General features: G+C 28.2%; 1 protein-coding gene across 1 annotated transcript; it reads right to left on the bottom strand.

The window, feature by feature from the left end:
- Positions 1–11,434: 11,434 nt before the first annotated feature.
- On the bottom strand, positions 11,435–14,470 carry LOC107959040 (SNF1-related protein kinase regulatory subunit beta-1). The gene is made up of 4 exons (XM_041113255.1): positions 13,830–14,470; positions 12,518–12,696; positions 12,225–12,387; positions 11,435–11,902 (listed from the first exon to the last, which is right to left on the bottom strand). The coding sequence occupies exons 1-4, from the start codon at positions 14,022–14,024 to the stop codon at positions 11,585–11,587; spliced, it is 855 nt and encodes a 284-aa protein (XP_040969189.1). The 5' UTR covers positions 14,025–14,470; the 3' UTR covers positions 11,435–11,584.
- Positions 14,471–16,127: the final 1,657 nt, after the last annotated feature.

Raw genomic sequence — 16,127 nt, 5'->3', positions numbered from 1 at the left:
TATTATATAAATCTAGTATTAATATGAAGAAGTTGATTTCATGAATTAATTAAATATTATTTTAGTAGTAAAAATTTTATTTTAAAAAAATTTACTTAATAAAAAAATATTAAGATTTAAAATTCTGTCATTAATTTTAAAAATAAATTAACAAATATATTAAACTTTCGATTCAGTTGGTCTCACTAATTTTTTTTTTATATTCTCTATCTTAATAATATTATTTTTAATATTCGAACATGTATTATCTCATTACAAGTACAAAATATCTCATTATTGCACTAAACATTTATCAGTGAGTTTATGTCTCTGAATAATCAAGCAACAACTTAATTATAAAATCAAGAAAATCTTATTTTTTTAGAAAACCAACAAATATTATTATAAGATTATTTGGGTATTTTAATATTTTTATATGATATCTAAAAATCTACTTAAATAGTCTTTTTAGAAGAAAAAAATTCCTCTAAAAACTCTCTCTATATATTTTTTAATAATAACTACCTACCTACTCATATAATAACACTCCCACAGGAAAAATAAACAAACAAAGCTAATTATTTGGTATATAAGAGCTGGAATTTTTTAGCTCCACAATTAGATTGTAATATCTTTAGTTTTAAATATAATTTATCGATACCCGTTATAAAGTTAAAGATTCTGTCTATTAGTGTTTTAAATAACTATTCATACCAAGTATAAGATAGTAGTAAAATCTATAAACAGAATATTAATGAAAATTATTAAAATCTTGTTGTTGTGACAACTAAATCTAAATTAAATGGATAATAAGGTAGTGGCGTGACCAAGTGAAATTTTCCGAAGTTGGTTAATATTAATTCCTCAGTTGGATGTATTGACACCTCCTATCCATTACAAACATCACAATCTAATTAATTTGATACAGTAGTAGTGTCCCTCTAACCCAACCTAAAACCTATCTGGACATTTAAAACTCAAAATCTGGGTTGAAAGTGAAACTCGGATCCTTGAGCTTTAGCTACCATTTATCGTTTTCTAACTTTATTATTTTTGCTTTTTCCTTTTAAAAAAGAAGCAAAAAAAAGGAAGTTCTTAGTTTGAAGAAGGTGAGTGAACAGTCGGATTAACAGTAAAAAATGGGTCACCCTTTGCCTTTGCTTTTTTATTCAAAAACGACGTCTGCTTTACGTCCAAAATAGTCTGTCACTGTTGTTTCATACTCATCCCCTTAAACTTTAGTCTTAATTCTATATAATCAGACAGTAACCTACGCAAGTTTTAAATTTTAACATGAATATTATATGTCAGATTTGGCAAATTGACAGAGCTTGAGTTCTTTGATTTAAACAGTTAGAATAGTTAAATGTTGAATTTTTAGCTGCAATAACAGTGGAAGAGTGCAGTCAAGTGGAAAGGAAAGGGGAAGATCTGTTGATTGGATTTAAATGATTGATGTTGCAATGAAAGATTATGGCAATCCAAAGGGTAGGAGTGGAGGGACCCTAAAAGCGTGGAAATGAGGGAGGGAAGTTGACAGGACTTTACAAGTCTTTAATGGCCGCTAAGTGTTAACCGTAAACGCCACCTCCTCCACTAGCTAGGGTTTTATAATTATATATTCATTGATACTATAAAGTAATTGAAGAATGACGATGAAAACATGAAAATGACCATATTCGTACCACTTTTCAACGTCAAAATATGTGACTCACGATTTCCGGTTTCACATCGTTGGAGGTGGGACTATTGAATTAGGATCAGTTACGTGGAGATCTAATGGTTGTTATCAACCAACCAGTCGTGTAACGGATTTCGTTCGATGGATTAAGTTTTTTTGGGGGGCCACAATGAATTAGTTTTAAATGTTAGCGTATGTATGCATGATTGGTTTCTCGAAAATGACTTGTGGATACAAAAGGATTGTTCACTGCATTTGATATTTTATAATATTAAATTGTAACTCATGACATCTTTGGTTCAATTTCAAATAATTTCATCTTATATTTTTATTATATTAAAAATATTTTAAAATGTAAAATCTCTTCCTTAATTAGGTATCTTGCATTAGTAAAATTAAAATTTTAGGGATTTTTATTTTTTGCTTTTTTATTTTAATCAATTTCATTTTTTATGCAGAGAAAAATATAACTTTAAATAAAAATTATCATGCTAATATAATATCATTTGTCTTATATGTCAAGTTAACAAATTATTCAAAAATTATAAAAATAAAAAACAAATTAATCAAAATTAAAATAAAAATATATAAAAAGTTCATAATTTTTTTTAAAAAAATAACATGGAGTATGTGTGAACTACCATGTAAGTTGTCGTGTTTAAAAATTTAACATTTTAGTTAGTATTATCATTTTGGCTCTTTTTCAAAAGATTAATAGTCAAATTTGACTCTTTTTAAGAAGTTAATGAGTAAATTTAGCTAAAAAAAAGGACCAAATTGACAAGAAAATATAAACATTATAGGAAAATTTTGATATTATACTTTTGGTAATTTGTCAATTAGTATCCAATCGATTTATTACCGTATACACAAAATACTTGATTATTGAAATAATTGATAAGTCATGTAAATAGGTGATAATAATTAGGTTTGGTTTTTCAAAAAAAAAATGAATGATTGTTGATTGAAAGCAATTTCTAAATCAATGTATGATAAAAATGAATCTGATAAATTATTATAATTTTACAAAAAAATTGAGATAGGAAAAACTCTTGTTGAAACTATTTTTATTTTGAAAAACAGGAATCGACTTTAAAACAAGGTATGGAGTCGCCACCAATCCTTTTTGTTTAGGTGTGATCGGGTCACCCTGTGGTTGATCATTTTAATAAAATATTTTGGTTTATTAAAACAACGTTTTTGGTCTACGAAAAACTAGAAGATGGATTCGGGAGTCGGTTACCGCGAGGAAGGATTAGCACCCTCGCAATGCCCAAAATTGGTACCGTATTGATCGATTAACGTCCTAATGTTGAAAATTTGAAAAGATTTTAAAATACAATTTTTAAAAACGTTTGGATAACTTGAATTAGATATTAAGATTCTCTCGCTTAGAAGAATAAAATATTACATCCAGCACGATTGGATACAATATTTCGAACCCTCAACACAAGATCATCTCAGGATTTCCAAAACACATGCACTTAAAACTTTTAAAAATGATATTTGGCTATTCAGTCCAAACGGTAAATCGAAACCCAACACGATTGGGCACGATTTATCGAATTTCCAAATACGAAACATCGCCTCATTTTAATTTGAGAAAACATGGATGAAATTTCAAAAGGATATTTTTTATTTTAGTCGAATGGAAAATCGAAGCCTATCACGATTGGGCACGACCTCCCAAGCACGAAATATTTCCTTATGTTGAGAGGGTTCTTTGAAACGCGGGTGATTATAAAAGCAATCTAAAATATATAAAATAATTTTTTTTTTAAATTATTTTCCATTCAAGATAAAATAATATATAAAACTCTTTAAAAATAATATATAAACAATTCAAAATATATAATGTGTAAAAAAAAGTTTGAAATACATAATATATGAAAATATTAAAGTAAAGAATGTGTAAAAAATTGAAATGAGCGTTGTATAAAAAGTTAAAATAGATAATAACAAAAAATGTAAAATAAATAAATAAATAAATAAATAGAATGTTAAAAACAAGAGTAAAATCCATATATAAGAAAAAAGTAATAATGAAAATAATATTAGTATATAAATAGAAATAAAAATATAATAAATAGAAATATAATAATAGTAGAAATATAAATAGATAAATAAAAATTAGATAAATAATAATAGTATTAGAATAACAAAATAAATATAAATAGAAACATAAAAATAATAGGAATAATATATTAAATTAGTTAATTTGATAATAAAATAGCGAAAATAAAAAGGATTAAATCGAACCTTAAAGCAAAATTCTGAGGCAAATCAAAAATAAATGAAAGGAAATGGACCAATTTGAACGTGCGAATAACAAGGAGGGACCAAAAGGGAAATAATCCCCACCCTTCAAAACACACAGCTTCAAGGAAGACCAAAATGTAGTCAAAACAAATTTTAGGGCCAAAATTAAGAATAATGAAAGCTTAATTGCAAAACAATAAAAAAAAAACAGAAGGGCTAAAAGCAATTGGACGAATTTAGAAAAAACAAAGAAATTGAAATGAAATGGACAAAATTGCTACATAATTGAAAGAGAAAAGAAAATAATTCAATTCCGATGAAAATAGGAAAAGAGAGAATAATCCAATAATCCAATTCCAAATTGAAGTAGAAATACCAAAAGTAATCAATCAGTAATCCGTCCCCTTTCAAAGAACAAATGTAATGGCCCATTTTTAGTAAAATCGGAATAGTGGTTTCGTGACCACAAATCCGATCTAAAAAGAAAATTTATTTTAATATTGTGGCATAGTCTATATTACGATAGAAATACTGCATGAAAATTTTGATAGGAAAATTTTATTGATTATATAGTTAAATTGATAAAAAGAGAAAAGAAAGAAATAAATGCATTCTCGGGACTCCGTTCCGATAAATCAGATTCGTAAATATTTATAATAAATATTTACGAAGCTAGTTGTGTGTCTAATTAGGTTTTGATTAGGTGAATTCGACTTAATTAGAAATAATTAGGAAAAAAGGATTAGATTGAAATAAGTGTGAAAGTTTAATTATAGATTAAAGAAAATAGAAAGGACTAAATAGGTAAATAAGCCATTATTATAAAATGATGCGGTTTAATGTTGAAAGAAAAAAAAATCTAAGATATTTTTGATATCAAAATATATATTATATATTATATTAACTTAATATTTAAGTATTAATATATTATATATTATATTATTATTGTAACAGCCTAATTTTTAGTGGTGTCGGAATAGTGATTCGAGATCACTAAATCCGACAAATGAGTAGGAAATATTATTAATTTAGTGAGTATAAGTTAAATATGAAGTTAGGAAAAATTTTGAAATAGTGAAATGTACAAAAAATATATATTAAAATAATTAGAATTGAAAACGAGGTATCGAGACCTCAGGAAATTTAAATCGAGTCATAAATATTTTTATAAATATTTATGGAGTGTTAATAAGTTAGTATTAAAGTTTCGTCAAGAAATTTTAAAGTACTGATAGCTAATTGAACAAAAAGGACTAAATTGTATCAAATGCAAAATTGTGGGAAATGATTAAATAGTTTAAATGAGAAAAGAGGGTTTAAAAGGCAAATAGACCCAAGGTCTATTTGGCCTGGACGGCAAGAGCATGAAATCACCAAGAAAATAAGGGCAAAATTGGAAAATTGAAAAATTTACTTAATAAAGCTAGGACTAAAGTGGAATTATCTAGATTTCTCTTTATTTTTCTGCATTCTCATCAGCAAAAACACCATGGAAGAGTTCCCTTAAGCTGGTTTTTCATATTTTTACTGCAAGTAAGTTCAATTCTTGATTATTTCTTGAAATTTTTGTGTTTTTGTGACTTTTACAACTAGGTCCATTTGTTGAATTCATTAGTTCTTGATTCTATAAAAGAATTTGAAAGTTTATATGAATATGTGCTGGAAGTATATGATTATTTGATATAGAATTAGAGCTTTAAATTGTTTATATGCTGATTTTATTGAATGAATTGAATAGAAAGTGAATGTTTGGGACCTAAATTGTAAAAGAGTTTGAAGTTAGAGTTTTTATGTGGAAATTCTGAATTTCAATAGTTATGAAATAACTTATAATGTCTAGGAAAAGTATTAATTGAGAAAATTAGTTTAATTGAGGGGTTAATTAAGTGAGGACTGAATTGTATGAACTGTGAAATTTGGGGCAAAATGAAAATCAACATTTTGCACTAAAACAGTTTTGGACAGCAGCAATAGTCTAACTTTGAAAAATATCCAAAAATTGTAGAAATTTAATTAGAGGATGAATAAAATATGAAATTAAATCTTATTGAGTCTAGTTTCTTATAGAAGAAACGATGTAAGCAATGGAATTGTAAATCATGAGATATAATAAGTTTTGTGAGACAATGTCAGAATGATTTCGGGTTCCCCTGTTTTGACTTTGGAAAATCATCAAAAATTGGAGAAAAATAATTAAGGGATTAAATTTATATGTTTAAAATCCTTAAAGAGTCTATTTTCAATAGAAATAAGCAGGAACATCATCTGAATCTCGTACGATGAGATAATTAATTCTTAGTGAAGAAGGGTCGGAACTATCAGATAGCAGAATAGGGGCAACTTTAAAGAATAAACTGTACTTGTTGGCTAAACCAAAAATTCTGAAAATTTTATGGTCATAAGATAAGTAAGTCTAGTTTCAGGAAAAATTAGTGGATCTTAATTTCGAGTTCTGTATCTTAAGATATAAATAATTTAGTGACTATGACGCAAATGGACAGTTTTGAATATACATAAGTAAATAGTGAAATTATTGATAATGTTACTTGTTGCATGTTATATAAATTAAGGATGTGGAATGGAGAGGAGGAGGAGGAAAATATGTATGAATATTCAACTAGCATGGCTAATTTGTATGTTTTAGGCTCATGGACTAAATTGAATAAAAGTAAAATTTTATGGGCAATTTTGTAAAAAAGATGTTAGAAATGACCAATTTGCATGAAATGAATTATTTTATTATTTAAATTACAAAATTGAATGAAATTATTAATTTAGCTCAATATCAGGGAAAAACATGTTTTAAGGATTAAATTGAAAAGTGTTGAAATTATGGAAAATTCTGACATTTTATAGAATTCATAGGTTGTTATCAATTTGTGTGAGAATAACGGCTGGAAATAAGAATTAAATTGTAATAATTTTATTTTATTTTAACCTAATGATGAAATCATCATTAATTAAAAGTTTAGGGGTAAAATGATAATTTTGTTTAGAGCATTAGTTGAATGTATTATAACATGAAATAAATGAAAACGACGATCAAATTTCTTTATAAAGATCCAGATGACTTGAATACGAGACTTGAACGTGGAAAAGAAAAGATATCGGATTAATGAAATATCTGATAAATGAATCGGTAATTCCGGTAATGCTCCGTAACTCTATTCCGGTGACGGATTCGGTTAGGGGCGTTACAATTATATTATATATAATATAATATATAAAACATAAGTAAAGAAACAAAATAGAAAGAAAAAAAACAGAATAGCAGGGACGAAATAGAGAGAAAGGGAGAAAGAAAAAGAAAAAAAAAAAAGAAAATTTAGGATTTCAAGGGTTCAAATTCAATTTGGTAAGTCAATTTAATTCATTTTCTTGTAATTATTGAGTTTTTATGATCCTAGAATAAAATACTATTAGGTATATGTTGAAATTTTGAGAGTTAGTAGATTTTTTTTATATAGTTTATGTTGAATTTATGAATAAATTAGAGATTGAACTTATGAAAAATTCAAATTAGAATTGAAAAAAAAAGATTGAATTGTGAAATAGATTGCAATAAAGAGGAGATTATAAGAAGTTTGAAATTAGGGTTTATTAGTGAAAATTTGGGAGTTAAACTAAGTTATAAGTAGAATTTAAATAAAAATAAAGTATAGATTGTAATAGAAATAGAAATAATTTTAGTTATGGAATAAATTGAAATGTAAGTTAATGTAAGAAATGATGAATTTATTATATCATACATGTTTATTTTTTTTAATAGCATAGGAAAGTCATTTAATTATTTTTTTCTAACATATAAATGTTATATGTTTTATATGAAATTGAAGAGAAAGAAAAGAAAGGAGAGGAGAGGACCTAATTGAAGAGAAAGGAAAAGCAAAGGCTAAGGAGTGAAGGAAGACATCATCTCAATCTTATTGTTGTAAGTACTACAAGTTTTTTTTTAAATTTTATTTAGATGTTTATATTGTAGTATATAATTATTTAGAAATAAAAATGTAATATATATGTATATATTTAAATTTATAAGTAAATAAATAATAATAATAGATTATGGAATTAAGAAATTTGAAAAGAAAATTATAATTGGAGAAGATAAGAAGTTATATTGTTTGAACATTAAGTAATAATGTTGTGACAAAAATATATGTGTGAAAAAGATGTGATATTTGTGAATTGTGTAATATGCACTAAATTGTAATGATGAATAAATGAGAAATCTTTTTTGAGATATTTATGTAAAGTATTTAAATGTATGAAATTCAGTTTTAATGCCCAAGTAGATGAATTTAGAACTACTATGATATTAGTGACATGCCATTAAGGAACTCTAGCGCGCTCTCTGATTATTAGCACATTAGTGCTCTCCATTCTATTATTAGCACGTTAAGTGCTCTCTGTTTAGCACATCTGTGCTCTCTGTATAGCACTTTAGTGCTCTCTGTTCGTTTGTGCATAATAACGCACTTTTGTATTTGTTCCGTATATCCAGTGTATTCTATTAAGTCTACTTTGGGCTAAAGTTATAAGTTGTAAACCAAAGCGAATTATCAATGTACTAAGGTAAGTTTTATAACTTATATAATAATAAATTAAATTTTGTTAATATAAGACACAACTAAAGAAACTTATATGCATATAAATATATATTGATCAAATGGGATTATAATATTTTAATAGGATTTATTTGCCTATTTATTCTTGTAGTGCTTACTAAGTCTTCACCGGCTTAACGCATTTAATTTTAACGCGTAGGTACAGTTAGTCTCGAAGAGGTAGAGTCGGCTAGAAGACCTCTCATATCATCACATCCTCAAGAGCTTCATAAGTAGGTACCATATTTTGAAATTAAAAGTGGCATGTACATAGGTGTTATTTTGATCACATCAGAATGTTACAAGACTTTTGTTGTAAATAAAAATGGTAATTAGTATTTTAATGTTTATACTAATGAAATGGTACAAAAGTTTATATAGTATATATGGTATTGGTTGTTTTTAGTTTGAACTTGCAGGGGGTTTTATACAAAATAAGCAGAAATGCTGCCGAAATTTTGAAAAAAAAAATCGTTCCATTCCTAATACGTATTTTGGGCCTCGAGGGTCTATTATAAAGACTTAAAAGTTAAACTATGCTATGAATGTTATTTATTTATGAATTATTTCTAAGTTATCCAATATGTCCGATAATGCTCCGTAACCTTGATCCGGTGACGGTTTAGGGTTAAGGGGTGTTACACAAAATATCCCTATTTATATACATGGGGTTTACTAAAAATAGCCTAACTAATTTAATAATAAAATAAAATAAAAATAATATCTTTCTATTTTTAGCCTTTTACTAAGTCAACAAAATTTGATAACCCCTAGGCTTTCTCCATCTTTTTGATTTGGCCACAATTTAATAATTGTCTTTCAATTTGACCCTTTTTGGCTTGTTTTCGACCGATTGCATCCTTTAGCTTCGGTTATTATTTTTTCAAGCCCAGGCCAAAATTGGCCTATTACAACTCTAAAAAGACAGAAATTTATAGTAAGGAAAATTTAGTAAGATGCGTTTTAAACAATCTTATATTTAATAAACTAAACACCAAATCTTATATATTCAAATTAACCAAATAAAATATAGATAAAATATAAAACTACACACGAACTTTATTTTAATATCCAATATTATATATCAATTTTAATTTTATGCAGTTTTATTAATTAAATATTGATTTGATTTAATTGTTATAAATTATTAAAACAATTATGGATAATACATTATTTTATGTTAGTATATAACAAGCGAATAATTATATTTATATGATATAAATATAATTATTATATTTATTTTTTTAAAATATTTATAATTAAATCAAAATTAAAATTTCATAAAACACAAACATAATTTTATATACATAATTACATGAAATTAAAATTTACAGTTAATTTAAACTTTTAATAATTATCTCAATAAAATAATGTAATATGCTAAATAGTTTTAGATTCTGATTACGTATTATTAAGATAGAAGTGATTTTATATCCCAAATCAAACCCCTAAAAGGAAAAGAAGTCGTTTGTTAAAGTGGGATATGATGTGCTTCTGTGTGAACAAGAAAGAAATTGAGAGAGAAAAAGCAAGCAATGCAAATGAAGCAAGCAAGGCTGGGGCGTTTGTGCTAATACTGTATCAACACTAAATCCAAACTGATGCGACTTTAAGAGCCTCTCCACCATCACCCTTAGTGTGATGTGACTTAATATATTCAATAAATATAAAATTTAAAATCAAATACATTTACATAACTTAATAAAAAAAGAGTGAGCTTCTCAAAAATTTCAAGCTCAGAGAGTTTCGAGTTGATTTTACAAAAAAGAAAAAGGTGACAACATCGATAAATTATGCGAGTTTATATTTTCTAATTTCAAAAAGTTATACAACTATTCAAAAATTATTATTAAAGTCTCACATCTATTAGTACTGACTATATCATTCGAGAGCTGTTTTTCTTTATTATTCTGCAATTCAATTTTTTTAATAAGATAATTTTGGACGTCATGAATCTGCAAACAAAAATCTAAATAATTTTATTCTTTAGTCTCTGACTTTGATCGTTAAATCGAATTAGATTTAAAGTATATTCCTCTACTCTTTAATGAATATTTAATATACTATACTAATAGTTGAATTGTTGCTTAGAGTTTGTCAGTTGAATTTTTTTCTTAAAAAGAAATTTTTAATTGTTCAATAACTTAAAATAACCATTTGTAACTTTTTGAAGTTAAATAATTAAAATATAAATTCACTAATAATTTAATCCAACTTAAATATAAATTTTCCAAAAAAGAAAATGGTCCAAACTCCAAATCGGTTGTTACAAACTTTATGATTTACCACAACCACTAAGTCATTGTATTTGTATGAGAGGTTGGATCATGGGCTTGGAATTATTACGGTAAATCCAAAAGAGCCAACGGAGGAAAATGATTTCACTCGAATATTTTGGCAATCGCAGTATGAGAAAACAAAAAATCAATTGATGTTTTGACCATTTTAGTTTATAAGTTCTAAAAACAGATTTTTTATTATTCATAATTATATTTAACTTTTTCATGATATAAGAATAAATATTTATATTTAAAATAATAATAAAAAATTTTAAAAATATTTATGTAAAAGACTGATAATGTCAACAGCCATAAACAAAACCATTTTATTAAAATAAAATCCAATATCCTAAAATTCAAAATTAACTTGAAAAACCAAAAACTAAACTGAAATATCATAAATGGTTCAAAAAATTCCTACATAAACATGACTGCAGGTAGCATTATCTATTAATGTTCTCGATTATACAAATAATACAATTCTAGACCGACTTTTGTTCCTCTTTTCCCTTTGGGTTCATAGAGCCTTAAAAGGTCCAGATGAAGCGAAAAATAGTATAGCAGTTGCATGAGTTTCAAGTGCTAGTAAGATGTAAAAGCTTTCCATGTCCAAACATTTGAAGGTAAACAAATGTTAAAACCACAACTTTATAAACAAAGTTCATGTTGTTCATGTTAAAAAAGTGTCGAAGCATCATCTATAAAACAGAGGTGTACCTTCACAAACGAATATGAAAGTCACTTTGATTTCTTTACAGAGTCAAGCATGGGAAAAGCACATGTTACCTTTTGAGTGGCTTATAGAGTACAACAGTCACATATTTGGACTCAAACCTATGGGTGTATCCGAGGGCAACAACAGACTGTGATGCCCATCCCTTCTCTATGAAAAGATGGTTAAGTACAACATGTTGAGGCTTCGAGGATGATGCTCCATCTTGGTCATCTGTACCGAGGACAGTTAAATGTAGCTGGGATGGAACTACAGCAGGCTCCTTTGCGAAATCTTCCTCCGTTGGAAATGCCTGACTGTAACTGGAAGTTGGAGACGCTGGAGCCTCAAACTCGGCTACACTATCTAGATTTTCAGGTACATAGTCCTGCAAGAAATAGTGACAAGTAATTAAACAAATGAAGGCAACAAAACCAGTGACGAGTATCACCATCTTAGTTATGGGCAAGCAAAAAGGGTGACATAGTAAAATGATCACCGAGATGTCTTAGACAAGAAAGAACCTACGTAACACATATCTTTCTAATTTCTCCATGTCAGCTCAAAAGTTGAAACAATACATTCAACCTCTGAATTTTAGTTTTAAGCAACAATATATGTTAAATTTGTAAATTCCGGGTTTTGCATGTTACACCAGCCCAGGAATTAGATGAAGTTAAAACAAAGGTACATGATTAGAAGGTACATACATGAACATCAAGAAGATTACAAATGTGGCCCATTTCATCAGCTATAAAAGGCAGATCAGGTGTATATCTCCATTCACCATCGACAATGAACTTGTAATGGTATACGCCAGATGGAAGGACCAAAAGAATTGAGTGGTCCTTACCAGATCTCTGCAGCATCTTCCTGAAAACGAGAAAACAAGAGACTATATTATATGAGGTCCATGCGCTCAGGTTTTGGATGAAAAGAGGAACTGCAAATTTCATTATGCATGCAAAAGTGCATCTACAATACTAATGAACTATAGACCTACCTTGATCTCCAATTGTCCCAAGAACCTTCAACGGCCACGTCATTACCACCATAATTCCATGTAATGATGACAGGGATTCCTTTCTCTGACGGACTATCAGCAACCACAGGAGAATCATGCCGCCAAGTTTGGTTGAAAAAGGAATGGCCATCAGCCCTTGGTAAGGGAGCTACAGGAACCTGAAATTGCATCGAAAGCAACCAACCTATCAGTTTAAAGACCACTACTTAGATGGACAAAACTCTTTAGTTCATGGGTAAACCATCAACAAACTTCTTCTCCCTCTCCTCACTTGGCAATCCAAATAGACCTTGAACCGATGAAAAGATGTCAAAAAAATATGACTACGGCCCCAAAACAACTTTTTTTATTGAAGAAATAAAAGTTACTATCTAACTAGGACAGGAGATTAACAAATCAAAGAAACTAATTGAAATAATAATTTTCACAATATTTTACTTGAAAAACAATGTGGATACTAACCCCTAAAATTATAAGTGTCTAAAGCTCCACAAGAATCTATGAATGAAAATTAAACGCACACACACTGCATAAAAGGGCAAAAATTCTCATAGACCAAACCAATGTAGACATCAATGAGAGTGGGGGTTCCAACAGTAAAGAAGATTCTGTTTCATGTTAAACTTTTAGGGGTATTAGCATTGGTTAGTCTTATCACTCACTCTTCCTCCTCACCATGTGTCATATATGTGTTTAGTTTAGTTCTCACCAATCAACAGCTCAAAAGATGATATAAAGACGTTAACATCTAAGAACCCCCTCTTAAGGATTACAACATGTGCAAACGCAGTAACTTTCTCAAACAAATTTCAAAAAAAAGCAATGAACCAAACAAAACCAAAGCATGCTATACTAAAAGGATCCAACAAAAGTATTAGCTTTTAAGCTTTCTTTTTTTACGTACAAGTCACTTTTCGTTCCAAGCTTCTAACAATCTCTCAAAAAGCAACAAACTTAAACTTTAAAAGATATCAACACACTCATCCACCAGCGTTCGCAGAATTGCCCAAACAGTGACAAAAAAATACACGTTCAAACTCTACCTTCCACGTTTCATTCCCTGAAACCATTCACAATTTCTAATTCCCCTTACCTGTCACTCAATACACAGAACTGTTCTTCAGTTAGTTGTTTCAAATTCACAAGCAAAGCTCAGATCTTCCTAATTCAAACATCTCTCAAACAAAATATCTTTTATTTTACTTGTAAATATTTTTGAGTAAATTGGATTACTAAATTTAAAATAAGTTCAAAGTCCTGAAACCATCATTGAAAATTTTAAGATGCCAACCTGAGGAGCGAATAAAAGCGGGGATCGAGACCGCCCAGGGCTCTGCGGCGAAGTATTCACCATTGAATCAGACGATGGCACGCGAATTCCAGCTGCAGCGGCTCCAGGAACAACGGCCTCGCCGCCATTGGATCTTCCGGATAGATCGTCGACACCGCCGTTAGCTCCGTCCTGTCTTCCGTTTGCATTCCCCATATTTTTCAGTCTTTTAGTATATAATTTTTCAAAGATATCCAAAAAGAAAACAAAAATTAGATTAAAAATAAAAGAAAACAAGGAGAAACTTGTTTCAGTAATAGAGTGAAGCCAGGGATTAAAGAACACTGGCTTTCGGTTTATTTACGGAGATTGACACTAGGAACGTGTTCGACTGCAACTGCCGGGAAACGTTGTTCTGATCAGAAACCATTTTTTTTCTTTTTCTTTTTAGTATTTTATTTGTCTTCCATTGGCAGACAAGCTATTTGGATAAATTAAAAGGGGAACGTTAATACACAACCATTCCTATTTTTGTATCGTGCATCCTCTTTATTTAACGTTTAAGAATCATAGACTGATCTGATCAAGGCGTAATTTTTCTCGAAAAGGTCAACTCAATCGTTTTTTTCTATATAAATTTTAAATTTTTTTTATTAAAACTTCATTTTTATCACTTTATTTTTTCCTTGTCATTCTTTAATAAATTCTTTAGGTTTTCTTGCCCTGACTTACGTATTTTTAACCGTATCTCTACCTAATTGATTAGATAAGGGAAGCTCATTGACTTAACCACACTCTTGGGTAACTATATTAAAGTGTCCGTACGTTTTAAAATTTTATTTAAGTAAAATTAAAAATTAATCAAACATTTATTTATGATTAATCCTATTTTAATTATGTAATTCACCGACGAATCAGTCTTAAATTAGATAATAATGGGATAATGTTGCGAGTCGCAATTGTCAGATTATGACAACTACAAGATGTGTTGAACTTATCTTCTTTTTACTTTTGAGCTTTTTATTCTTATCTCCTTTCTCTTCTTTTGTCATAAGCTAATCATAATAACCATAAAACTGTTGGTCTCCCTATTAAAACAACAAAAATAGTTATATTTTTTCCCATATTTAATATATGCCAGCTCAATTTATTTTTATATTATAAAATGTTTTAAAATTGTCTTTTTATTTAATTTCAATAGATTTATTCTTTTTATATATATATATTTCCTTTTCAAACAAAGTAAATCCTTCAACCCATATTTATGGATGGGTCAGGCCATGATTAAAAGAGTAATAAATTTTATTGATCACATGTGTATCCAACTAGATTGATAACTCACTCGTACCATGCTGGCGCCATGTTGTAAGGTTCGGTGTCCTTGATTTGCCCGGGCGCCAACTAGCTAACTGCTTGGATTGGTTATTTGGTGAAGGACGTCATCTTCATTTTAGTTGGAGCTGAGTGTTTGGGCTCCGACTGTCGGCCCTCTTATGCGCTTTGGTGCTTTTTTTTTTCTATCGATTTTGTTTCGCAATTAGCTGATAATTGATAATTAACTGAATCTATTAATTATTTATTTAAAAATATTTGATGAAATTTATTGATGGCTGATATATGTAAAATGATAAATAAGTGTATGATAATTTTATTATTAAATATTTATTTATTTATAATATTTTAATCTTTATTGGGTGAAATTATTGAAATAAAATACTATTACCAATAAATTAATAAGTAAATATTTTTTAAATTTTAAATAAACAAATTTTTTAAGTGTCTTATTTGCAAATATTAGTCTTATGGAAATTGATAAATATTAATACCATATAAATATAATTGTAAATTGTATTCTTAGTGATAATTATGTCATGTTCTTAGCATGTAAATTGGTAATAATTATGTCACACTCTAAATAATTTGTCAAGTAATATATTTTAATTAATATAAAATTCATAATAAGTAATTTTACGCAAGTAATTTGAAAATAAATTAAAAGCACGTAAATATTCAAGAAATAGATACATATCTCGTTCCACATATTTCATTAGGTTTGAGGCACGTGGCAAAAGGAGTAAATTTTGAACAAGTATCGTCAGATATGTTATTCCACATATCTCATTCCCAATCAGCTATGAAAAAAATTACCCATCCTTATGTTTTTTGTTGTAGAGGTTTTAGCCCAACAAACTCTTACAAACCTCCATACACCAAACACTATAATTAAGGGATTTGAATACTCAATCCTCTATTTGTACCTAAATCAACTAAAATATACCCAAAATTCTATTTATCAAACACCCCCTCTATCTTTTTATG

Source organism: Gossypium hirsutum, chromosome A05, assembly GCF_007990345.1.
Source record: "Gossypium hirsutum isolate 1008001.06 chromosome A05, Gossypium_hirsutum_v2.1, whole genome shotgun sequence".
NCBI lineage: Eukaryota > Viridiplantae > Streptophyta > Magnoliopsida > Malvales > Malvaceae > Gossypium > Gossypium hirsutum.
Note: the sequence above shows the minus strand (reverse complement) of the source record. Positions and strands in the feature narration are given on the sequence as shown.

Excerpts from the sequence above, each read along its gene's own strand:
- LOC107959040 (XM_041113255.1), bottom strand. The coding sequence starts at position 14,024 with ATGGGGAATGCAAACGGAAGACAGGACGGAGCTAACGGCGGTGTCGAC. Across the intron at positions 12,697-13,829 it reads CGCTTTTATTCGCTCCTCAG|GTTCCTGTAGCTCCCTTACC; the intron begins GTTGGCATCTTA and ends ATGCAATTTCAG. Across the intron at positions 11,903-12,224 it reads GTAATCTTCTTGATGTTCAT|GACTATGTACCTGAAAATCT; the intron begins GTATGTACCTTC and ends TATTTCTTGCAG.